The sequence below is a fragment of the Chiloscyllium plagiosum genome, chromosome 26 (genome assembly GCF_004010195.1).
Source record: "Chiloscyllium plagiosum isolate BGI_BamShark_2017 chromosome 26, ASM401019v2, whole genome shotgun sequence".
Classification (NCBI taxonomy): domain Eukaryota; kingdom Metazoa; phylum Chordata; class Chondrichthyes; order Orectolobiformes; family Hemiscylliidae; genus Chiloscyllium; species Chiloscyllium plagiosum.
In genome coordinates, this window is record NC_057735.1 from 16952300 (window position 1) to 16979569 (window position 27270).

At 39.7% G+C, this 27270-nt stretch overlaps 1 protein-coding gene across 1 annotated transcript; it reads left to right on the forward strand.

Annotated features, from left to right (window-relative positions):
- The first annotated feature begins 889 nt into the window (after positions 1-889).
- LOC122563148 (dual specificity tyrosine-phosphorylation-regulated kinase 2-like) lies at positions 890-24972 on the forward strand. The gene is made up of 3 exons (XM_043716615.1): positions 890-1365; positions 3984-4099; positions 15216-24972. The coding sequence occupies exons 1-3, from the start codon at positions 1314-1316 to the stop codon at positions 16791-16793; spliced, it is 1746 nt and encodes a 581-aa protein (XP_043572550.1). The 5' UTR covers positions 890-1313; the 3' UTR covers positions 16794-24972.
- The last annotated feature ends 2298 nt before the right edge of the window (positions 24973-27270 follow it).

Consider the following 27270-nt stretch of genomic DNA (forward strand, 5'->3'; position numbering starts at 1 on the left):
ACATGGCCCCTAGGTTTGAACTCCATCACCCTCAGGAAAAGGCATTTGCTATTCACCTTATCTATACCCCTCATGATTTTATAAACCTCTACAGGGTCACTCCTCAATCTTTTACGGTCCAGTGAAAAAGTCCCAGCCTATCATTATAACTCAAATCATCCAGACCTGGCAACGTCCTGGTAAATCTTTTCTGACTCCTCTCTTATTTAATGATATCCTTTCTCTCACAGAGTGACCAGAACTGTACACAATATTCCAAAAGTGGCCTCACTTTTGTACCATAGTGGGCGGCACGGTGGCACAGGGGTTGACCTGGGGTGGACAAAGTTGAAAATCACCAGACACCAGGTGATAGTTCAACAGGTTTATTTGCAAATACAAGCTTTTGGAGCACTGCTCCTTCGACCTATAGCTAGAAAGCAGACCATATGACCTCTCAATCTGTCCTATCAGTCAAGACTGGCCTGCCTCAGACTTCTTCGCTTTCATAGTGTTACTTTATGGGGGTGGGCAATGAAGTAGGTCCTCCCAGCACTAGGGGTAGCAGTGAGCATGGGGAAAGGAGGCCCTCCGAGAGCGGGCGATGAAAGAAGTCCTCCCAGCACTAGGGGCAGCAGTGAGCATGAAGGGGGGCGGAGGAAGGAGGTCCTCAAAGGACGAGGAGCCGCAATGAGCATGGGGGAAAGAGGAGGTCCTCCTAGCACTAGGGGCAGTAGCGAGCGGGGCGGACCGTGCCCTGCCGTGCTGTGGCGTGGCGGGGACGCGGCCGCGGCGTGGGTCTGAGCTCTGAGTGCCAGTTGGAGGGGGGCGGTTCTGTTCCCCCATGGGGGAAAGAGGAGGTCCTCCTAGCACTAGGGGCAGTAGCGAGTGGGGCGGACCGTGCCCTGCCGTGCCGTGCTGTGGCGTGGCGGGGACGCGGCCGCGGCGTGGGTCTGAGCTCTGAGTGCCAGTTGGAGGGGGGCGGTTCTGTTCCCCACCCCCTCCGTTTGCCTCTGCCCAGGGGCGGGTGTGTGACGTTGGGGCGCGCTCAGTGACCGATTGAGGAGATCGAGCCGGCCCGGGGTGGGGGAGAGAGAGCAGCTAACGGACAAACGGTCGCCCGGAGGGAGTGGGATCCAGCGGCTCGCTGGACTCAAGACAGTGAGCGAGGTGGTCGGCCGGGCTGGGCCGGACTGGACTGGGCCTGGACCACATCCTCCCTCCATCACTACCTCCATCGCCCCCCACCCCGCCTTTCGGCAGAGGCAGATGGCCAGCTCCGGGAAGCTGTGTGAGCAATGGCCGGCGGTTGGAGACAGCTGAACGCTCTCTGAATGATAGCCATGTTAGCGAGGAAAACAGCGGCCCCCGGACACTTGGCCACGGGTAAAAGAAGCTCCTGAGTCTCACTCCCTGTCTGTCAGCTCACCCAGTACCCCCCCCCCCCCCCATTTCTATCAGGGTTCCTATCAGCTATCACCAGTCAATTGTTCTTTATTAAGTTGGATTAGTTTATTTTGGGAAAAATGATCTGCATCTTAATATTGTATTGTGTGCTTTTATTTTTCTATTATGTATAGTTAACGCGGAAAACTTTGATAATTTTAAGTTTATGCTGGAGAATTTAAACCTTAGATTTCGTTGAGTTTCTACCCAAGAGTTTAAACAAAGCAGATCCTTCAAACTTTTTTTTTAAGCACCATAATTTGTATTGTGCAGTTGTGGTTTTATTCTGTTCCATTTGGGTTACGCTCCTGCAGGCATATTTAATCTGCCCCCTGCCTACTCCACGCTTGGACTTTTTCAAAAAAAAGTGATCAACTTATTCAGATTTTCTGTTAAGGAGTCACCTTTGATGAAAACTGCCCACGTTGTTCTTGGATCATTTAATTTGTTCATTTAATGTAACCACTTGACAGGACAATGACAAACAACATAGAAAGTGCTGAAAAAAACTCAGTAGGTGAGGCAGCATTTGTGGAGAAAAAGAATTAATGTTTCAGGTCCAGTTTTTTCAGCAATTTCTCTTTTTCTGATTTCCAGCATCCACTCTTTGGTTTTTTTGACAGGATAATGAGTCACGCAAGTCATGACAGTGGGATGTGTTCAGATATTTTGATTATAGCATGAGTTTTTGGATGTGCAAGAGTATATAGAACTTCTGCAAATCTGCAGCAAGCACCACCCTCCCATAAAATAAGTTCTACTTTGTTTTTTGCTGTTTAGAATGTATCCTCATGCCGTCTGGTTTTGTGATGACTTCAGTTAAATTTTACACATTTTGTTTGTGCGTTAGACTCAAGAATGCCTACTCGTAACTTGTTCCTTTCAGCAAGGATTACTTCTGAGTTTTGGCTGTTAAACTAGCTGATGTGTTCCAAGTTCACACATTCTTGTGAATGGAACATCCTACCTGATCGTTTTGTTCGAAAATAGAGTTAGAATCCAACGACTGATGACTAATAATTGTGACACAACAGTTGTGGCTGTTTCTATGGATCCCATTTGACATAGATGTTACACATGCTGTCAGTGGCAGATTTAAGTTTTCAGGTGGTATTAACGCGGTCTGATAACTATATATATGGAATGAAAACTTTAATATTTCACTTTCTTTGTGCAGTTTTTGAGTTTGTGAAATGTAGTTTGCACACCTTTATTTAAATCTCGGTAATGTACATTATTGCTCATCTATGTAGATTAATTGTTTCAGCTTTGTTAATGTGACAGTGGAGTAAACCTAGTGGGTTAATCGTCTTTTAAAAATAACCTGTGATCAGCTCTAATGATAACTAACTTAGATTGCACCCTTCTAAATGGTGATCTTGTTGCCACGTAATGCCTTATTAGAATTGTTACTCAACTTTGTCTGAGGTTTGCAAACATGCCAGCAGTGGCACAAATTTTAACTGCAGCAGTTAACTGATCAGTATGGTTCAGGTAATCTTTAAATCGAGTGTCTCTTGCACTCTAGATTTTGTTTGATTGCTATCAGTAGCATTGTAGCATATTCCCAGTTCTGTTAATCTGACTAGTGAGTGAGTGGAACAATGAATTCCAAATTGTGGTTCACCAAATTGAAAGAGAGACCTTTTTGAAACCCTATTTTGTTCAGTACTCTGACCCACCTAGCTGTTAACACCTCATCTTAGTCTTAGTTCTGTGAAATCTATACTGAAATTGTAGAAATGTCACCACAGCTGACCGCCCCAAGAATCATTACAGGTGTACTACTGCTCTTTGTACATTGGCTTGTCTGGCCTAATGTCAATTCCATGCTTTTTCCCATACAATTAATATTTTGCTCACTGAAGTGTTTTAGGTGCTCCTTAAATGTCATGATTGATACTGCTTCAAAAAATAATTGCAATTTTAGTAACACCATGTTTGCTGACCTCCTTTTCTGCACCAGTGGAACGGAGAACAAGTGACTATGTTCACTAAGACTCTTGCAAGTGGAAAAGACCAGTAATCTCAAAGGAATGGCATTTATTTTAAAATACATGACCATTTTGTACTATTTTATATTGCTTTCAAAGGAGGGAGAGTCAAACAGCTGCTGATGTGGAGAACCTTCAGTGACAAGAATTGAAGACTTGGACTTTTTTAGATTACGTAGTCTTTGAGATGCCTTACAGGGTCAGGCTACATTAAATGTTAAACTTCAGTATTTAACGATGTGAGAAAGGCTAGTTTTAGTAAAAGATTATTGTTATTTTCTTTCTGGTTTTACATGTTTTACCAAAGCACCTTTCGCAGTTTGAGGGGGATTAAGACTTCCCAGACTAATTTCTAAAAATGTCATACATGCTTTTATTTGACAGGAGAGAAGAGAAAGAAAATTCATTGCAACTTTTAGTGAGGTTTTCAATGGGGAAGGCAAGTGGTAACCTGCTGGAAACATAGTGTAGTTATTTGCTGTGAATTTCTCTCTCTCACATTAGTACTTATTTGCTGAGTCCATAACTCGAGTAATGGTGTGCTTTTGACTTTTCTGTTTACAGCCCAATTTGGGGATGTCTTGTATGACTCATACATGCGTGTAGATCAAGCTGAGAGCCAAGCCTCGTGTGTGGAGAAGGAAAGCTCTGTGGGATTGCCATCTCTTAATAGCTTAACGGTAAGCATAAACACAGTGTGTACCATACGTTAAAAAGATGCAATTTTATTATTCCATTAAAATTTCTTAAAGGGCAGGTTAATAAATTCTTTTTAATTTGACTGAGGAGCTCAGGACATAGATTCAAACACAGAGGATCATTCTCAATACTGTGTATTAAATTTGCTATGAAGTATGCAAGTATGATACTTTTACATTTCACCACATCTCCCTTGCCTCATCAACTTAATTAATTCAGCATTGGCCTGTGAGGCTGCAGGTGACTGTGTTTACACTGCTATAGACTTAACTGTAATTATTCTGGAGGTATCTAACAAGTTAACTCTGGCTGAGCGAACATACTAACATCAAAGTAGAACAGGATAGGCCATTTGGCCATTCATGTCTGGTTTGTTTGTATTTAGAACCCCATAATCCCCCACCTACCTCTGACCTTTGAGTTCCTTGCATGACAAGAATTTATGTTAAAAATATTTAATGACCACACTGCCACCAGTGCCATATTCTGAGGCAGACTTCCAAAATCTCTCAACCTTCTGTAAGGGCATCCCCAATTTTAAAATTAATGCCTAGTTCTGGATACACCTGCAAGAGGATACTTTGTAAGACTTCCTTGTCAAGACCGTTTTGGGTTCCTGCACACTTCAATTAAGTCACACCTCACTCTTCTAAACCCCAGTGGAAACAAATCCTGTCTAACCTGTCTTCTCAATCTAGGTAGCAATCGAGCATAGCTCCTCTGACTCTTCTGCAATGATTTCTTAATTAAGGAGACTAAAACTATGCATAGAATTTGAGATGAGATCCTAACAGTGACATATATAATTCTAAACTTTTGTGACTCATGCCCTAAAGCACCCAGGTCCCTTTACACTGTGGGTTACCACAGTCTGTCTTTGTTGAAGTAATACAGGTACGCAATCCTTTGTCTGAAATTTGAAAAGCTCGAAAATCTGAACTTTTTTTCGTGGAGTGTCATTTTGGTGTGCGAACAGATGACCCAACTCCACACCCACTGAAACCACGTCACTCAGATGTGACGTGACAGTGTGGCCAAGCACTGGCAGGCGTCACTTGTGTCTCAGAGCTCATACTATTCACACGTGCGTCTGCAGTTAGGTATTTGATTTTATTTCACTGTGAAAATGTCACTTATTCTGAAATCCGGGAAATTCCAAAATCCGAGAAACAACTGGTCCCAAGGATTTTGGATAAAGGGTTGTGTATCTGTACTTGTTTTTCCCCAAACTTCCTGAAAAAATGAACTTCGTGTATTTTCATATTAAACTGCATCTGCAGATTTTTACCCAATCAATCAACTTATCTCTGTCAGTCTGCAAACTTCTTATGTCGTCTTCACAGCATAGTTTCCAAACTCTGCTTCTGCTAAACTTTATCTGCCATGCCTAATTTTCCCTATTTAAATAATTAACATAAGTTGTTTAAAAAAAAGAAGTGGCCTCTATGCAGAACCCTGCAGAATTCCATTCATCGCCCCCTGCTAATCAGACAGTGATCTATTTGGTAGGTTCATAAGATCTCGGGGCAGAATTAGGCCATTTTGCCCATTAGATTAGATTACTTACAGTGTGGAAACAGACCCTTCGGCCCAACAAGTCCACACCGCCCCGCCGAAGCGCAACCCACCCATACATTTACCCCTTACCTAACACTACGGGCAATTTAGCATGGCCAATTCACCTGACCTGCACATCTTTGGACTGTGGGAGGAAACCGGAGCACCCGGAGGAAACCCACGCAGACACGGGGAGAACGTGCAAACTCCACACAGTCAGTCGCCTGAGGCGGGAATTGAACCCGGGTCTCTGGCGCTGTAAGGCAGCAGTGCTAACCACTGTGCCACCGTGCCGCCCAAAACATTGAGTCTGCTCCGCCATTCACATAGCTGAGGTGCTCCTCACCCCCCTTTTCCTGCCTTCTCTCCATATCCCTCCAACCCATTACCAATGAAAATCTAACTCCAGCTTAAATTTGCTCACTGTCACAGCTTAGGGTAGTGAATTGCACAGATTCACAACTTTTTTGGGGAAGTAATTTCTTCTGAACTCTGTTTTAAATGTGCTATCCCTTGTCCTAAGACTGTGACCTCTCATCCTCGAGCACACTCCACATCTATTCCATCCACACCTTTTATCATTTGAATACTTTAATTTGATCTCCCCTAATTCTTCTAAATTCCTGTCAGTACAGGCCTAAACTGTTCAATCTCTCTTCATACGACAAACTCGTCATTTCTGGGATCAATCTAGTGAACCTCCTATGAACTGACTCCAATGCCATTACATCTTTCCTCAAATAAGGGGACCAGAACTGTGCACAGTACTCCAGCTGCGGTCTCACCAATGTCTTGTATAGTTGCAACAATACTTGCTTACCTTTGTATTCTCTTCCTTTATGTATAACTGCCAACATTCCATTTGCTTTCTTTATTATCTGCTGTACCTGCATGCTAGTTTTCTGTGACTCCTGAATGAGGACACTCAGCTCCCTCTGCACTGGAACACCTCGAAGTCTCTCCTCATTTAGATAGTAGGTCACCTTCCTATTTTTCCAACCAAAATGCATGACCTCACACTTATCCATATTAAACTCCATCTGCCACGTTTTGGCCCACTCTCCTAACCACTCTATATCCATTTGTAAGGTTCCTATTTTTTCATTACAATTACCGTCCTGCCTGTTTTTGTGTCATTCACAAATTTGGCTACAAAGCCTTCTATCCGCACATCCAAGCCACCAATGTAGACTGTAAATAGTTGGGGTCCAAGGATCAAACCCTGTGGCACCCCACTGGATACCTCTTGCCATCCAATAGACAATAGGTGCAGGAGTAGGTCATTCTGCCCTTCGAGCCTGCACTACCATTCAATATGATCATGGCTGATCATCCTTAATCAGTATCCAGTTCCTGCCTTATCTCCATAACCCTTGATTCCACAATCCTTGAGAGCTCTATCCAACTCTTTCTTAAATGAATCTAGAGACTGGGCCTCCACTGCCCTCTGTGGCAGAGCATTCCACACAGCCACCACTCTCTGGGTGAAGAAGTTTCTCCTCATCTCTGTCCTAAATGGTCTACCCTGTATTTTTAAGCTGTGTCCTCTGGTTCGGGACTCACACATAAGCGGAAACATGTTTCCTGCCTCCAGAGTGTCTAATCCTTTAATAATCTTATACGTATCGATCAGATCCCCTCTCAGTCTTCTAAACTCAAGGGTATACAAGCCCTGTCACTCCAGTCTTTCAGTGTAAGGTAATCCTGCCATTCCAGGAATTGACCTCGTGAACCTACGCTGCACTCCCTCAATAGCCAGAATGTCTTTCCTCAAATTTGGAGACCAGACCTGCGCACAGTACTCCAGGTGTGGTCTCACCAGGGCTCTGTACAGCTGCAGAAGAACCTCTTTGCTTCTATACTCAATCCCTCTTGTTATGAAAGCCAGCATGCTATTAGCCTTCTTCACTACCTGCTGTACCTGCATGCTTACCTTCATTGACTGGTGTACAAGAACACCCAGATCTCTCTGTACTGCCCCTTTACATAAATTGATTCCATTTAGGTAGTAATCTGCCTTCCTGTTCTTGCCACCAAAGTGGATAACCATACATTTATCCACATTAAACTGCATCTGCCATGCATCTGACCACTCACCTAACTTGTCCAGGTCACCCTGTAATCTCCTAACATCCTCATCACATTTCATCCTGCCACTCAGCTTAGTATCACCAGCAAATTTGCTAATGTTATTGCTAATACCATTTTCTATATCATTAACATATATTGTAAAAAGCTGTGGTCCCAGTACTGATCCCTGTGGTACCCCACTGGTCACTGCCTGCCATTCCAAAATTGAGCCGTTTATCACTCCTCTTTGTTTCTTATCAGCCAACCAACTTTCAATCCAAGTTAGTACTTTGTCCCCAGTACCATGCGCCCTAATTTTGCTCACTAACCTCCTATGTGGGACTTTATCAAAAGCTTTCTGAAAGTCCAGGTACACTACATCGACTGGATCTCCCTCGTCCATTTTCAGAGTTACATCCTCAAAAAATTCCAGAAGATTATTCAAGCATGATTTCCCCTTCATAAATCCATGCTGACTCTGACCTATCCTGTTACTACTATCCAGATGTGTCGTAATTTCATCCTTTATCATAGATTCCAGCATCTTTCCCACCACTGAGGTCAGACTAACTGGTCTATAATTTCCTGCTTTCTCTCTCCCACCTTTCTTAAAAAGTGGTATAACATTAGCCACCCTCCAATCCGCAGGAACTGATCCCGAATCTATCGAACTCTGGAAAATAATCACCAACGAATCCACGATTTCTAGAGCCACCTCCTTCAGTACCCTGGGATGCAGACCATCAGGCCCCGGAGACTTATCAACCTTCAGACCTAACAGTCTCTCCAACACCAAATCCTGGCAAATATAAATTCCCTTAAGTTCAGGTCCTTCAGCCACTGTTACCTCAGGGAGATCGCTTGTGTCTTCCTCAGTGAACACAGATCGAAGTACCAATTCAATTCTTCTGCCATTTCTTTGTTCCCCGTAATATATTCCCCTGTTTCTGTCTTCAAGGGCCCAAACCCTTCAAGGATGCCCTACCATCCTTTCCTTGCCTCAGTGGGACAAACCTATCCAGCACTCGCAAGTGCTCCCTAAACAATTCCTTTTTGGAATGAACTGATCCTGCAACTTCTGCATTATACACATAAATATCTGCCATTGTTCCTCCACTGTCATCCCTGCCAAGGTATTGCACCTTTGAACTTTGGCCAGCTCCTCCCTCATAGCTCCATAGTTCCCTTTATTCAACAGAAATATTGTCACTTCCGATTCTACGCTCTCCCTCTCAAATTGCAGATTGAAGCTTATTGTATTATGGTCACTACTTCCCAATGGCTCCTTCACTTCGAGGTCCCTGACCAATTCTGGTTCGTTGCACAATATCAGGTCCAGAATTGCCTTCTCCCTGGTCGGCTCCAGCACCAGCTGTGCTAAGAATCCATCTCTGAGGCACTCCACAAAGTCTCTTTCTTTAGGTCCAATACCATCCTGATTCTCCCAGTCTACCTGCATGTTGAAATCCCCCATAACAACTGTAGTAACATCTTTGAGACAGCCAATTTCAGCTCCTGATTTAACTTACATCTGACATCCAGACTACTGTTTGGGGGCCTGTAGATAACTCCCAAGAGGGTCTTTTTACCCTTAGTATTTCTCAGCTCTATCCACACTGACTCTACATCCCCTGATTCTAGGTACCCCCGCGCAAGGGACTGAATATCATCCCTTACCAATATAGCCACCCCACCCCTTCTGCCCGTCAGTCTGTCCTTACGATAGCACGTGTAGCCTTGAATATTCATTTCCCAGGCCCTGTCCACTTGAGGCCACTTCTCAGTTATCCCCACAATATCGTATCTGCCAATTTCCAAAAGAGCCTCAAGCTCATCCATCTTATTTCTAATGCTTCGTGCATTCATGTATAGTATTTTTAATTTGTTACTGCCCTCACCCTTCCCATCAACTCCTATTTCACTCAACCTTACAGCATGATCCCTTTCTGAGTTTTACTGTCTCATTGATACAGTTGTCTTTCTTGACTTCCCTTGTTCTAACTTTCCCTCCAATTTCCTTCTTAAACATCCAGTTTGTCCCCTCCCCCCCGCTACTTAGTTTAAACGTAGCTGTGTTGCAGTAGCAAACCTGCCCGCCAGTATGCTGGTCCCTAACCTATTCAGGTGCAAACCGTTTCTCTTGTAGAATTTATGCTTACCACAAAACATACCCCAGTGATCCAAGAATTTAAATCCTTGCTTCCTGCACCAGTTCCCCAGCCACACGTTCAAGTCCATTATCTCCCTGTTTCTGGCCTCACCAGCCCGAGGAACTAGAAGCAAACTGGAGATAGCCACCATCCAGAAAAATTCATTAGTGCTTTATTTTCTGCCAGCCAATTTTTCTTACGTACTAATATTATTACCCCCTACATGATAACCTCTTATTTTCTGCAATAACCTTTAATGTGGCATGTGATCAAATTCATTCAAGTACAGTACATTCACAAGGTTCCCTTTATCCATTGCATGTCTTCCTCCTCCAGAGAACTTGAGTAAATTGGCTAAACATGATTTTGCTTTCATAAAATCATGCTGACTCTTCTGATTGAATTTTCCTAACTGCATAGCTTAATGATAATGTCTAATACATGGCAGAAATCAAGCTAACTAGTCTGTGGTTTTCTGCCTCACCTCTTGAATAGAGAGATTATAATTGCTACTTTCCAGTCTGAAGCATCCTTTCTTGAATGTAGGAATTGTTTTGAAAATTAATCCCAAAGCATCTCCTATTTCATATGTCACCTTTTGTCAGATCCATGAAAGAAGTCAAACTCGACCTGGAGACTTACCAGCCCGTGGTTCCATGAGTTGGCTTGGTATCACTTTCCTCACGATTAAATTTCACTAAGTTCCTCTCTATGTTCCACCATCTGAAGTAAAGCAATTATTGTACTGTCTTTTTCTGTTGTCCATAATAAAAACAGAAGAACAGTATCTAACCATTTCATCTGCCATTTTCTTATTTGTTATTAACTCCCCATTCTCGCTGTTTGGCAGACCAACTCATTTTACATAGTCTTTTCCAATTCTTGCTATCTAGTTTTACATTTCTAGCTAGCTTCCTCTCATACCCTAATTTCTTCCTTCTGATATAAGCTTTCAGTCATCCTCTGCAGTTCTTTATGTTCTGACTAATCATCTGAACTGCCAAACTTGGTTGCAGTTGTGTACATTTTCTTTACGTTTATTTTTTCTACCATTTTTATTTAACCAATGATGTTGGATCCTCCTTTCCTTTTAGAGTAGTAATGAAACACTCTATGAACTCCTTATCCAGGCAGCTACTGCCAATTTTCTAATTTTCCAATTTCATATGTGGCATAAAGTCACCTATGATCACATTGCTATATCGGAAGCATCCAATATTTCTTGTAGATTCTTTGTCTTTGTTCTGCTTGGTGTTACGAGGCTTAAAGACCACTCCTCTTACTTTTTTCCCCCTACTGTTCCCATAGTAATTGTTATAACTATTTCTCTTTCACTTTAGATCCCAGGACCTAAGCACTGTTCAGACAATTGCTGAGTTGACCTTGGCTGACGTTGTCACCTCCACACTCTGTCCCTCTCCCACATCCTAATCTAATGCAGAGGTTCTGAATTCGATTTTACTGCTTATATTTGCAAGCTGTGCTGTGCTTCTTTGCAAACAGGTATTGGAGTGTGTCCAGTCACGTTCACAATATTCTCTGGTCTGTTAATAGGTCTCCTTTACTGTTAATAGACAACAAAAGACTCCTAGCAACATGTGTTGTCTTCTGTTAAAGCTGCACTGTCCTTAACAAGTAGACAATCATAGCATATAGTCTTTAATTGGGAGGTTAAATAAATTCATTTCAGCGAAACCAGTCTCTCTTTATGCCCTTTAGATTAGTACACGTAATAATGACTCTTCACTTTTTGTATATTTCAAAATGAACCTCTTCTGCCACCTATCTGCCCACTCCATCACATGTCAATGTCTTTTTAAGTTCTTTAATTTGATGTTTCTCTTGTGTAGAATAAGGAATTTTCAGTGTCATTTCTGAAGGAACTTTACAAATGTCTGCATGGTGTGATAGAAAATGCAAATATTCTGTCAAGTGCCTGTGAATATATGAAGATTTACTAATGTCTAGTTATGCATGTTTATTACTTTGTCTATTATACCTCCAATAATGCCTTGCATTTGTATTGAGAAGCAGGAAACATCATCAGATGATCCTACGTAACTAGAGAAAGAAGTAAAGATCTTGTTTCATTTTATCATAACTTCTGGCCCCTTCTGAAATGTACTTTCCACCCAAATACTTTTGGCACCCACTGCCATCCCAGTAATTTTTGATGGAACTAGGATATAAACTGGTATCCGGCCTCATTATTCTCTTTGCATTAGTTGCCTGGGGGTGGACAGGAACCCACCCTCACGTTTATAAAATAACTTGGAGATTTAAGGAGGGCTCCAAGTTGTGTGTGCTTCACTTCTGTATAAATGTGACTCCTTTGATATTCTTGTAGGCTAGCTCCCTGTCTAATACAGATTATTTAAGTGGAAAAGACATTTTGAAAAAACACCTATATTTTATTCACTGAATTAATAATACCTATAAGATGTAGGCCGCTCAGCCTGTCAAGTCTTCTGCCATTGAATGTGATCATGGGTAATCTGATAATCCTCAATTCTACTTCCCTGCCTTTTTCCTGTAACATTCGATTCCTTTACTAATTAAAGATCTGGTGTGTATGTCATCAAATAATATATTGCTGTTGGCTTCAAGGGGACATCTGAACTGTAGCATTAGTCTCAGTATTTCCTTGTTAAGCTCTGGTTGTATTCCATTTTCACTGACAATAGTAACCCAATGCAGTTACTTCGCTATTTTTGCAATCAAAGATCTGCAATTACCCTGGGTCTAAATTGACAGATACATGTTCTTATTAGGTTCTTATTATTTGTAGCTCTTAGTTGACTAAAGCATTTTGTTCACCTTGAAAGAATTGCCCATGTGTAGCTGTAATTATGAATAGAGTGGTGGTGGAAGAGAATCTGCCATTGAGTATTGGTACTGATTTAAATAAAAAACATAGCGTAACTGCTGAATGGAACACTTTCCTATTGCAGTCTTGGAATCGAGAAGGTGGAATATTCAAACACTTATCATTTTTTTTTGATAATGTTTAAGTAATTAGGCTTTGAGGCTGACTGTCCTTCAGCTTTAAATGCTGGTCGTCTTCAAAGGTGATGCGAGTGAAAATGCTGACCCTGACTGTTACAAAACACCAGGTTATAGCAGTATTGAAAATACAGTTCCTAAGAGTATAAGTGCATGTTAACCAGAAATGTGGAGAACAAGGGGACTGAAGCCATTCATGGCCAAATGCAGGAAGGGCTGGATATTATGCCAGCTTGGGCTGATAATGTATGTTGTCGTGAAACTCAGGCACTCCAGCTCACTCACACAATCTCACACCAGGTCAGATCCTGCAGTGTGTATTTTCGCACCTGACTCCCCAAAGCCTATTCACCATCTACAAAGTACAAGTCAAGAGTGTGATGGAATACACCCCACTTATCTGGATGACTGCAAATCCAACTACACTTCAAGAAGCTTAGCACCATCCACAGCGAAGCAGTCCACTTGATTGGTGCCACATCCACAAGAGTTCGCTTCCTATGTCACTAATGCACAGCAGCAGCATTGTGTACCACCTATAAGATGCACTTCAGTAATTCACCAAGGCCCTTTACACAGCACCTTCCAAATCCGCAACCACTAATATCTACAATGACAGGCACTAAATACATGGGAATAGCACTCTTGCAAGTTCTCCTCCAAGCCAGTCACCATCTTCATTTGGAAATATAAACCTGTTCCTTCAGTGTCACTGTCAAGATACTCTGGGTGTACCCATGCCAAATGGTTTTGCAAGTTCAAGAAGGCAATTCACCACTGTCTTCTCAAGGGTAATTAGGAATGACCAATAAATGGTGGCCCAGCCAGCACAATTCACATCTCGTGAATGTATTAAAAAAATGATGAACTCACCTGACTCTATGATAATGCTGTTAATTGTGAAGAATCACTAAAATCTGGTTAATTATGGTACAAGAATGTGCGCAGCAATGGGACCTTGCATCTGCATTCATTAGAAAAAAAGAAATATGTTTCTGGACACATAATTTAAAAGTAAAGCTTTACAGTTTTGTAACATCTTAACCAGCTATCATGTCTTGGCTGGAAATACAATCAGCCTCATTGTCCTTGAACTAGTGAGAGGAATGTTGGTCATGATTCTCAAAAACTGTTTGCTTTTCATTGACTACTAGAAAGTGCTTCTGTGGATGTTTGATGAGCACAGGATAACTAATGCAGCTTATTATAAAATTTGCAGTGCTCACACATGAATGGCCATTTGGTGTCTATGTGAGAGCTCTATTAAGCTCTATTGAAATGAACATTAGCTTCTTTGCTGTAAGAGGGGTGGAAAGAAAAACAAAATGTGCACAACTAATATCACTCTAGTATTAAATTTCCTCAGTGGGCCCTCTGAACTGATGAAATTTCTGGCTAGCTATTAAGTGGACCAAATGAAAGAACTTGGCGCACACAATCTGATTTATACTAATTGGTCAGTTTAAATAAATGTAGAAATTGTATTTGTAATGGTTCCATTAAGGGTACCATTCCTCCATGTTTAACTTATTACTATTACCTTAGGTGGGGGATAAAGGAAATGAATGAATAATTGTTTGAGAACTCTTTGTAAATCTGTATTTTTATTCTATTTGAATTTAGAATTTGATGAAACTGAGAGCACATGAATGCAATCTCCAAAATCTGGCCATGAACTGCATGTGATTAATTCAGAACCCAAGTGTGGCTAATGAATTTCTCATTGCCAATATTATTTTCTCTTTTTTATTTAGTAATGTATAAGTGTTCTCAACTAAAGTGTGTTTACATGGTGTGTGTATATTTACTTTGGCTGAAAATAGTTGTGTTAATGAATTTTTAATCATTGTGAGCACATTACTTTGCAGAATGGTGGTGGGCGTTTCAGAAAATACATTTGATATGTATTTTTGTGTTATATATACATACAAGATTTTCCATTTAACCAAAAAAAGCATTTAGCTGCAGAGGGTGGTGTGTGTATGGAATGAGCTGCCAGAGGAAATGGTGGAGACTGGTACAAATTGTAACATTTAAAAGCATCTGAATGCGTATAAGAGTTCAGAGGGATATGGTCCAAATGCTGGCAAATGGGACTAGATTAATTTTAGGAGATCTGGTGAGCGTGGTCAAGTTGGACCAAAGAGTCTGTTTCCATACTATACATCTCTAGGACGCCAAGATAGAATGTCACTCCAGGTACATATATACTGAGTCAGTGATATTTATTGAACAATAGTGCTTTAAAGTTTGATCTAATACTAATACTGTTTTTTGTTTTGGCAAGCTGAGCATTTTTCTTCTGTTCACATTTTAGATTGGCAAGAGCACAATGAAAGATCATCTGCCAGCTTCGTGTCGGACTCAAGTCAAGGTGCAACATTTATTTGAAGATGCTGGAAACAGGCGGAATAATGCAACTATGCAGTCTACTGTTGCTCGAACTTGTAAAACAGCACTCCCTTCACTTAAGGAAAAGACCCCTGATGGTACAGCATCATCTAAATCAGATGGCATTATGCCCAAGTCAAAAGCTGCCATATCACCAACCCAAGCCATGAAGATGCACATGCATCAGTTGTCTTCCTATGAGCATCAGGAAATCTTTAACTATCCTGAAATTTACTTTATGGGCTTAAATGCGAAAAAGCGACAAGGTGTAGTAGGTGGCTCAAACAACTGTGGTTATGATGATGATCAAGCGGCATACATACTTCTGCCTCATGATCATGTAGCATATAGATACGAGATACTTAAAGTTATTGGGAAGGGAAGCTTTGGGCAGGTAGCTAAAGTGTATGACCACAAATTGCGGCAGCACCTGGCACTGAAGGTAGTGCGAAATGAGAAGCGGTTCCACCGGCAGGCTGTAGAGGAGATCAGAATTCTGGAACACTTGAAAAAACAAGACAAGAACTTGCAAATGAATATCATCCACATGCTGGAAAATTTCACATTCCGCAATCACACCTGCATGACCTTTGAACTGTTGAGCATGAACCTGTATGAGCTGATCAAAAGAAACAAGTTCCTGGGATTCAGCCTGCAGTTAGTACGGAAGTTTGCCCATTCCATTCTACAGTGCCTGGAAGCATTGCAAAAAAATCGAATTATTCATTGTGATTTGAAGCCAGAAAATATTTTACTGAAACAGCAAGGCCGTAGTGGCATCAAAGTGATCGATTTTGGGTCCAGCTGTTACGAGCATCAGCGCATTTTCACTTACATCCAGTCGCGATTTTATCGAGCCCCTGAGGTTATCCTCGGCTCGCGTTATGGGATGCCCATTGACATGTGGAGCTTTGGTTGCATCCTTGCTGAACTATTGACGGGATACCCTCTCTTTCCTGGGGAAGATGAAGGAGATCAATTGGCCTGTATAATGGAACTTTTAGGGTCTCCACCTCAGAAAATGTTGGATCAGTGCAAAAGAGCCAAGAACTTCTTCAACTCCAAGAATCAACCCCGTTATTGCAATATCACCACACTCCCTGATAACACAGTCATTGTGAACGGTGGCCGCTCTAGAAGAGGTAAGCTGCGAGGGCCACCAGGTAGCAGGAGCTGGATGACAGCATTGAAAGGTTGCGAAGACTCACTCTTCATCAGCTTCCTAAAGAGGTGTTTGGAATGGGAGCCAGCTAATCGCATAACACCCACCCAGGCTTTGAGACATTCATGGCTAGTTAGACGTTTATCTAAACCACCCACTGTGGAGAAGACTACACCAGTTAAATCTACACCAGATAGCAATAGTTCCTTGCCTGGAATTGTTTCCAAGTTACCCCAAAATCTTGGCACAAGCACCAAACTAAGGACCAATTTGGTGCAGATGGCTGATTCAAATGGAAATAATATACCTCTACGTACTGTGCTTCCAAAATTAGTTAGCTAAGGCTATTGTGTGCTGCAAATTAAACCGGAGAACATGTCAAATGCAAAAAAAAAGTTTCTTATATAGGTCTTTTTGCTGGTAAATGTTAAACAGGTATTTCCAAATTATGTATTTCAATTTGAAAGAAACTACCGTAATTTCCAATTTGCATTAAAGTGCATAAAATTATTCTTTATCCATCTGACCCACTCAAGACTATTGTAATTTTTAATCTGAATTAAAATATGAATACCCCTAGTTTGAAAATAATATGAAGTAAATGACTTAATATTTTTAACTACCCTGAGATGAGGTGACTGAATATAAAATATTGTGCTCAAGACTTGTCTGTGTCAAGTCTCATTTAACTTTTTTTGACCACATTTGATTTTAGTTAAAATTTTCTAAAACAAAATTGTCATTCTTCCAATACAGTTGTTAATTTATTAGTAAGGATCCTATGAGCTGCCAACACGTTTCCAGTTCCTCCCCCTCCCAAATGTACCTGCATGCTGAACTTTATTGAATGAGGCTTTGGTGGAAATTGAGAAGACTTGATGTCAGCCACTAACAATCCTGTTCATGCAGTGATTGGCCTTAAAACATCTGGTAATTAATTCCCACTCTATGCCAAATTAGCCAATTGTATTTTTATTTGCTTTTTTTTGAGTCACAAAAAAGGCCTGTGAGGTCATGAACTCAGTTATGGTTGGGTACTGCAAACCAGCTTTATTTCAGTGTGTTACACACAATACCTTGCTATCATCCTAATGCAGGATTGAACTGTCAGCTCCCCTCTACGCTATGCAATGGAAATCTATTAATCACTCTTGTCAAAGAAACCAGTGCTTTTTATTCTTCTGGGTGACAGTTTATTCCACACATTGCTTGTGAGACACATACCCTTCTGAACTCTTCAGATAGGGGCTTTCAAAATTTATATAGCTGTTAGTTGTCCTGTGTCCTCCCTGGGTCCCATCTCCCATCCTAAACTTGCAAATGTCCTTGGGTGTATAGCACCTTTGGGAAAGAAACAATTAATTGGCAAATTTGAGCAAGATTTGTGGCAGCTGAATTTCACCTAGCGTTCTCTCTTTTTGAGGAAGGCAATTTTAGGGTGACTTTGTAATGAGCTGAGTTTTATTTTGCTTTTTTTTTGTAAGCTCTAGGTGCCATCTTGGAGAAAAAAACTGCAAAAATTTGGCTGTGTAAATGTGCTATTGGGGATTAATATCAGTGGTTGAGTAAGTAGACTAACAAAGTGAGAGTGCAGATGAGGAGCATGCTTGTAGTAAATGTTTTGCATGATGCCAAATAAGCACCAAGGCTTAACCAGAATTCACTATCATTGCTCATTGAGCAGCAATTTATATTCAAAATGATGCCAGAGCAGAATGGGTTGCAGAATCTAAAATGTAGCAAAAATGTATAATTCTGCAGTACCTTGATTGCATTACGCAGGTGGCAATTTCATTGCCAGTATAGCTGTAGTATTAAGGGCAAACAGTACAACATTTTTTAAAAGTCTACACAAAGAGAAGTAATGCCAAAAAATATTTAGTATATGGTTTGCCATTATTTGAAATAATGGAAGCTAGCAACCAACAGTGCAAAAAACAATTTTTCACATCGCCACTTTTGTGTTTCTGCATGCTGATTTCTTGAGAATAATTGGATGAAACGTTTCCATACCCTGACTCTTCACCAATTGTAGACTGTAAAAGTTTGGCCTGAATTGCTTGTTCACAATGTGCAGGTTATTTTGGAGTGAAACTATTCACTTCAGGTATGATCTAAATATCCTCCCCTGCACTGGAAAGTTTTCATAAATGCTACAATAGGTCCTCCTCCAACTGATATTTCCTAACTCGACCTTGATCCCATTGGAACAATTTATAAAGGCAAGACAAAGCACACTTTAAGCAACATTCACTAAATTTTGAATATCCAAAGTGCAAATTTAGGTACTCTTGTTTGATTACTACGGTGGTTTACAGGAGTTTTTAATGTTTCCATTTGATGGGTGTTTTTAATCTTAGAATTGTACACTTTTCAGGTTTAGTTGATACAGTTTAAGAAATGTTACAATAGTAAATTTTGATAACTGGTCAAGTGAAGACCCAAACTATTTACTATTAATAAATTGAACAAACACTTCATGAAGTTTATTTCTCCTACTTTATAAAGGTATATAGATAAGGATAATCCAATGGTTTAATATTACAGAGGAACCTCGATTATCTGAACGAGATGGGCGGGCAATATTTCATTCAGATAATTGCTTATTTGGATAATCAATTTGACCTTCAACAAGGGAAGCCATACTGAGATAACTCTGTGCTCTACCGGAGAGTTTGTTTAAATCTATAATTTTGATGAATCTGCTATTTAAACAAACTAATCTTTCCATGCTGCAAATTGCAGGTTAAACTGAGAAGACTGAACCCTTACCATTACATAAATATATGAAATCCCAGCATTAAACAAGGTCTGGAACAGCTGCTGCAATCATAATTGTCAGTTTCCGCTGAACTCGGTGTCGTGGCAGAAAGACAAAGCACTGCCTCGTGCATGCGTTTACTTTCTGTGCCCTTTTTTTTCCATGAAAGGCCTGGTAAAGTGACTAGAATAAAGCACTTACTTTTGCAAAGGGCTGTGTAACTAGCCCTTATGTAAAAAATATCCAGTCGCTGATGCTTGAGGTGCTTGTGTTTCTTTGATTTTTGTCAGTGTTTTCACACGTTCTTCAGTACAGATAATTCAAATGCACTTACCTCTGATGTAAGGTTGCGGGATCTTCAGATATCCAAAATTTGGATAATTGATATTCAGATAATTAAGGTTCCTCTGTATTAAAACATCTATTGGAATAATTTCAGGTGTAATAAAATTTTGGTTACTGAAATCCTATATGCTTTATTTGCCAAAGAGAATTTTAAATGTGCAAATTATTGCCCCCATCTTCAAGTATTGCTTGAAGAAAAAAATTATCTTGCACTATATGCAGTTCATGCAACTGCTGCTTGTTTCTGCTCTTGAGAAATCAGATGGATGAACAGAGTTTGGGCTTCCTAAAATGGAATTGAAAACCTAAGTAGGCAACAATAGCTGCCATAGTATTATTTTCTCCCCCCCTCCAAAATAAAGAAAAATCCACCCCCACTTGCCTTCACTGAAGGGTTGTGACAGTTTGCAACTTCAAAATGGGATCACAGTGGTGGGAAAGTTTGGGAAGTACTGGTCTAAGTGGACCTGGAGTCTGTTTGTTGTCTTGCATGAGTTGGAGATTGAACCATTTGGTGAAGTACTGAAGCAGGTGTTTTCTTGCATGCTAATCCTTGTCACAAACTTGTTCTGTGTATGTACGATTAAACTGGTTTAAAGCAGCCACTGTGTTAGTTAACCAAAAGCACATGAAACAGTGATTTTAAGCTTTGTGTGAAACTAACAACTGTTTTTCTTGGCATTACAAAGCAATCACTGCCAGTTTTACCAGCAAAACAAAACATTGATAATTATTGTTCAATCCATTCTTAATCATAAAATATAAGTGGAAATCAATTTTTTTGTCTCAACCCTGAAGTGCTGCTATGAACTAGACTCACGCAATTTAATTATGTTCAACGTGCTGAAAATCGAAATTACACCATCTCGTCTTGCATGAACTCTGTTTCTTTTATCTATCAAATTGCAACATGCCAAACAAACCACATGAAGCACTCTGTCTCAGACATTTATGAATAACAATTCAGAAGGTACAAGAAATTTCCACAGCACATTATAAATATTTCACAATGAGATCTAATGAGTCAGTTCAATGCATAGAAAGCTGCTTATTCACCAATAAATTAAACAAAGCATGCCTATAGATATCGGCATAAATTTTCAGTTGCTGTGGAACTGGTAGTGTTTTGATGTATCCTTTTACAATATCTCAAGTTCAGAAATTCAAATCCATCGTGGGAAGATCATCTCTCAGGCTTCATGGGGTGAGCAGGAGGAACAACAATGCAACTTGCATTTTAACTGTACTTTCCTTGGCAGTAGCTGGCAGGAATCTATCACGAATTTAACTTTTCAGTCTGAAATAGTGGTGTCTAAAATGTAGCCTGTCTGGTTCACAAAACCCAACCATCTGACTTCTACTTTGTGCTTGTGTTTCACGCTCACAGGCTTGTTCTGTTTTAAGAATCTGGAAAGGGCTATTCTTAATGTTGTAACCTCATTGATGGATAATACTGAAATGGCAAGGGGGTAATTAAGAGTAGTAAAATAACTGAGCAGATCATCTGGCTATTTGTAGAATCTAACAATGGAGTTCTATAATGGGCAAGTTACCTACTCTGTTTACTACCCAAGCAGTCAGTGAAAATTGTCCCTTAAGATCCACTTATGTTACATAATAAATGCAAATTAATGAGAACATTTCCTTAAACTTGATATTGCTCCTGTCAGGCAGTATGGTGTGGAGCCAAGTGTCTTATTGAGATTAAGTTTATGGACATCCCCAATCATAAGCAAGGTTGTCCGGTAGAAGTGAGTTTACTTTTACTGTATGAAAATCTTTATTGCAATTCTGGAAAACTTGTTCCACCTTCATCAATAGTACAAATGATAAAATTATCACTATTGCAAAAGTAAATTTTGGGGCAGAAACTACTGGAATTTCAAAACAATGATTTTTATGGCAGCACTCGACAATTGGGTGAAGTAAAAACTTAGCATTTAATGTAATGAATGTTGGTCTTTAATGCCATAATTAGCTAGTCTTTTGTATGTTGTTACAAGCTAGTAGATTAGTTTTGAAACTTCTAAACTTTTGCAAGCTATTGTGAGTTGTCAGTTATATCAACCAAAATTGGCAAATGTGACCGAATACAAGGTGAGCAACTATTTTAATTACTCCAAGGAGGTCAGTACGATATGTGAGAAGCTGCTTTTCCCTGTCAACTTACTAATATTTGTGAATTCTTTCAACAGTAGTGTTTTGAGCTTAAAGATGTACTCAAAAATGATCAAACTCCCCTCTAATGTACTGTAAGTACAACCTCATTTAATGCAATGTCAGATATGCACTTTTGGATTTATTTTCTCTTTTACGTAGATACATTGACAGAAACACTGAAAATATTTTCAGACCAAACTATTCGCCTTCATTTAAACATTGCAGTGGGTTATCTGTTACAGTGACCTGCATTTATATAGCGCCAAGATGTTTTACAAGCATTACAGAACAAGAACTTGACAGCAAATTGCAAGGATGTTCTAGACAAGTTGACCAAAAACCTGGGAAGAACTTTTCTGGTACTACTAACATTCATTATTTGCCCTTGAGAAGGTGGCCTGTGTCCCCTGGTGTTTAGGAGAGTTAGAGGTGACAATTGAAACATATCAGATCCTGAGGCGACTTGACTAGGTAGATGTTGAAAGGAAGTTCCCTCTTGGGAGCATCTAGAACCAGGGGTCATCATTTAAAAATAAGGAGTTCCCTGTTTTAAGACAGTTGAGAAAACATTTTTTTCCTTTGAGCGTTAGGAGTCTTTGGAATTCCATTCTCAAGGCAGTGGATGCAGAGCCTTCAAATGTGTTTAAGGCTTGAAATAATCTTGATTCCCAAGGAGATGAAAGACTATTGGGATATGCAAGAATGTAGAGTTGAGGTTAAGAATGGAAAAGCCATACTTTTCTTGAATGATGGAGCAGGCTCAAAGGGTCAAATGGGCCATGTTTGTTTTCATTGTGAGCTATCACCTTGAACTGTTGAAGTTTGTGTGCTGTAAGTTCAGTGAAGGAAGAGCAATTATAATTCTACATATGATATGAGTGACAGGAAAGAAAATGCAAGTTACGGTATTAAAGACCATCTTAAAGGAGGCAAGAGGTGGAAAGATTCATGGAGGGAATTCCAGAGAGTAGGACCTTGGCAGTTGAGGCACAACCATGCTTGATAGAGCATGTAAATTGGAAGTATTCAAGGCAAAAATTAATTGTGCATAATGATCATGTGGGTGGTAAATGTGGAGGAGATTACAGAAATGGGGAGGTTTGAGGCTATTGATACATTTGAAAAGAAGGATGAGAATTTTAATATTGAGGCATCACTTGATGATGTCGATCAGTGAGCAGAAGGGGGATACAGGTGAGTGGTATTTGTTGTCATTAAGTGTACAGTTTGCCAAGTTCTGAAACACCAACCTGTAGAAAGCAGAACTATATAGGGACTGATATGAGTGCATTGGACGTGGCAAAGATCTGGATAAGGGTTTTGGCAGCAGAGAATTGAAGGCATGGTCCAATTTGCGTGATGTTATTCAGATGGAAATAAATGTTAAGGTGATTTTGTATGTATGTGGTTAGATGCTCATCTTGGGGTTAAATATAACACCTAAATTGTAAACAATCCCAAACATAAACAATATTCTCTTTATAAAAGTGAGTCTCCTTCTAGGGCATGAAAACCTTTGCAGCAATTATGGCATAGCTGGATGAAACTACTGGCAAACTGACAAATTTTAATACCAGGATAGAAAACAGTAACTTCTGTCTTCCCAGTGTTTTGTAGGATATTTTTGTTCTTCCTGTTCTGGAGTGCAAGTTTCCATCTATGTTTAAATCTTTGAAGGCTATATTTTCCCTATTGTCAAATAAAAAATAATTTATAAGTCTCCATTTGAAAGTCTCAAACATTCTGCGTCATCCAAAAATCAGGAGGATTTTAGTTTTTTATCTTTTTGCAAGAGGAAGTAAATTTCTGTATTAATGAAAATAACATCTCATTCTGGAATGTTAACATTGAAAAATAAGAGGGGGGAAAAAGCTTTATTTCAAGACACAAAATCGGAAGTCTGTAGTGTATGGGTTGGCCTGTCTATTGCAACAGTAGCTTGCATTTATCTATCACCTTCATTGTTGGTTAAAAGTCCTGAGGTACTTAACAGTAGTATTGTCAAATGTAATTTGACATGAATCCACATTAGGAGACATTAAGACAGACCAAAGAGGTAGGATATATTAAAGTAGAAACGCAGATGGAGTTTACAGAGGGAATTCTAGATCTTACTATCTCATTCCAAGACTTGGAAACATGGGTTCCACTGATGGAATAGTTGAAATGGCAATCAGCAATAAATATTGCTACTCTATCATTTCCATCTTCTATAATGGAATTTTCCAAGCCTTTCACAATTTTCATGCAGAAATTCAGCATGCACTGCATGGAGTGCAGCCAATCTTTCTTGCACACATGTAAAATATTGTGACTGGTTTTGAACTGATTGCTTATAGAAATCTCCTACTATATTGAGATAATTGGGAGATTTTTAAATAGGCTGATTGATAACATTGACAGATTTGCTCTTTAAGCTTATTTTAACTTGAGTACATTTGGTCTTAAATCTAAGATGATCTACTACTCTTAATAACCACACTTTGATTACACTGCAATAATTGTTATAAAGATACTGAAGCTTTATAACTTTATATTTTTTTAAAATCTACCAACGTTGAAAGTAAAGTAACTTTAAACTGTGAGTAATTTTAATTGTGGTAGAATTTTTAAAAGAAGCTTTATGAAAAACAATCATGCAAAATGCATTATGAATTGCTTTTAAAAGGTGGAGGGAAATTTCCTACTGTGTTGTCAGTTATTGCAGTGTTGAGCTATTCTAAATGTCTGAAAAACATAAACAAAATATTTCCTTATTAACAAAAAGAATGAATATTTATTAAATAGTACAGATTTTGAGTAACTCGTTTGTCGATAAGAATATAAATTTTAAGACTATTGAGTTGTCAGTTTCCCAGAATTCAGTACTATGTGTATTTAAATACCTAGCATAGTGTGTATTCATACACATGACTTAAACAGCTATTTAATGCTGATGTAGTGCCTCTTAAACTACCTCTGGTAGATACCTCTGAGGACATGTACAGGAAGCAGTGTATGGATTAACTGAAAACTTACAGAAAGCAAAATGTACGCTGTGATTATAAAGGCACTGTCTCCAGCTTCTTGCAGTGTGCCTTTAGATAGACTTTGGATACTGTGACCAAGCCACACATTGCTGAAATATTGAAGGGATTCTAATGAGTCCTTGAATGTAGTGGTGTAACAGTCATTGATCTGTAAAGTTTTGCTATTTGCATTTTATTATTGAAATGAATTACATTATAAAAAATAAAGTCCTGAAAGTGGTCTTAATATAAATTGTTTTTTATTGGATTCTTGTATTTTATATCACCTGAAGTTCAGTCACAGAATGAAACTAAATTAGCGGCAATACAGTATTCTGCCCAAGTTCCAAGACCTACTGCAGAATCCTGAAACCACTGATAGTAGTTAAGCCATTCATTTAAATGGGAGATTTACCTCCCCTCTAGTCCCCTGGACCGTGGTTCTGGAAGGTTCCCTGTAATATGTTCGGGCCACAGTTAACCGCGGGTAAGGAAACTGGACCCGTAGATGTTTTGCTCAGTGAAAATTAAGTGATATATGTGCAATTTTATTGATCTACTGTAATAAAATAGTTTCTGTATACCTTGGTATTGGAAACGATGTGCAAAAAATTTGTACATAGTTTACCATGTTAATTTAAAAATTCTGTGCTTAACAAGTTATCATTTGCATCATTTCTGAAATAAACTTTTGATGATATTCAGTAACATCCTCTAAACTCACTTTTGACCGGTACTTAACTGGACCAATTGCAATTACTGTACCTGGAGACAACCAGGTCGATACTAGAAACTCTGCAGTAAGTAACTGAACATCCTAACTGCCCAAAGCTTTCCATCGTATGAAGTTTGACATCATCTAGGGAAAAAAAGCCTGCTTCCCTGGCACCTCACATACCACCTTAAACATTCACCCCTGCCATCACTACAGATATTATCATCTGCAGATGCATTGCAGCAACTTGTCCAGGCTTTTTAAAGAATACTTTCCAAGATTTTCTTCCACATTACATTCCTCCACCGGGAAAATCAAGGGCAACAGGTTCAATCTACAAAACAGCCTAACTTGGAAATATATTGTTGTGTATTCACTGTGGACTACTTAAATGCATTGTGTCTATACAATACTGAGAACAGACTTTCAAAAATGTGTTCACTATAGCCTTGAGGAGGTTTACAAATTAACAGTATTGCCCACATCTTTTAAATGAACAACTGAAAACAAAACCCTTTTATTACCTGACCTAATGTTTGTGGCCTGGTGTCAAATTTTATAATGTTTCTCTGAAGGACTTCGAGACCTGATATATAAACATTTTTGTTGTTGTTAGAGAGCTATGGTTATAATCTTTAATAGTTTCCCATTGGAAGATGCTCTGAGAGATACATTAAAAGGAAGCAAGTATTTCCATTATCTTGCAAAAGTAACGTCCCTCTCTCTCTCCCACATATTTCTTTCTTAAAACATCTCTTGTCTCTACGCCAGCGGGCTGGATAAATAAGACAATCCATAGCGTGATTACCAGGACTGTTTTCCACCAAAGATCTGGAGCTCAATTAGTAGTGATTCAGACCATGTAGGAGTTTTGCTCCTAACAATGGAACATGCTGATCACTTGTATCATTCTCTATTTATTAGCTAAAACCTTGATTAACCACGGTTCATTTGACATGTCAATATTAACTGTGAATCAGAGGCAGAGAGAAAATGCAAGGAGAGGAAATCCTGAGCCAGCATCTTGATTAAAACATAGTTGCCTATGGTATCCTGTGCTATTTGCAGCAGAACCTTTTGGGCACACATTGGTCTGAACAAATCTTATTAAATGATCCTGAGGTGACATGACTGCTGATTCCAGTAGAATGTTTCCCCTAGAGGGAGAGACCAGAACAAAAGAAGACCGTTTAAGAATAAAATATCTTGCTTTTAAAATGCAGATGAGAAATATTTGCACTTAGTGAGTTGTTAGTTTGTGAAGTTCGCTCAGAAAACAGTGGAGAATGGATCATTGAATTTATTCAAGGCTGTGTGAGATATGTTTATGACAGACAAGAGAGTCAACGGTTATTGGGGCAGGCAAGAAAGTGGAGTTGACAACCTATCCAGATCAACCATGATGGTTTCAAAGGGCTGAATGGCCTTCTGCTCTGATAGTCACTTATAAACCCACTGGAACCTACTACTCCAGATGATAAAATCTCAGCTTTTTTTTAGAAAGGCAAACAAGAAAATGTGACTGGTTTTAATGGATGTGGTCTTGCTGAAAGATTGCACGTGAAACAAAAAACAGATCGGGATCAAGGAGCTGATCGTGTGGGCATAGCCTGTTATAGCAGATAGAGAATAAGAGAGCTGATGCTCGGTGAACTTAGTATTTATTGGAATCTAAGAGGATGTCCTTGGCTTTGTTGAAGTGCTGAAGGAAATTGTAGCTTATGCAGGTTGTGAAGTTCTCGTACCTAATGGGTCATTACTGTCACACGAATGCTACTACAAATCTATACTGCAATTTGTGCACAAAATTTATCCAATAAAGAGTTGGAA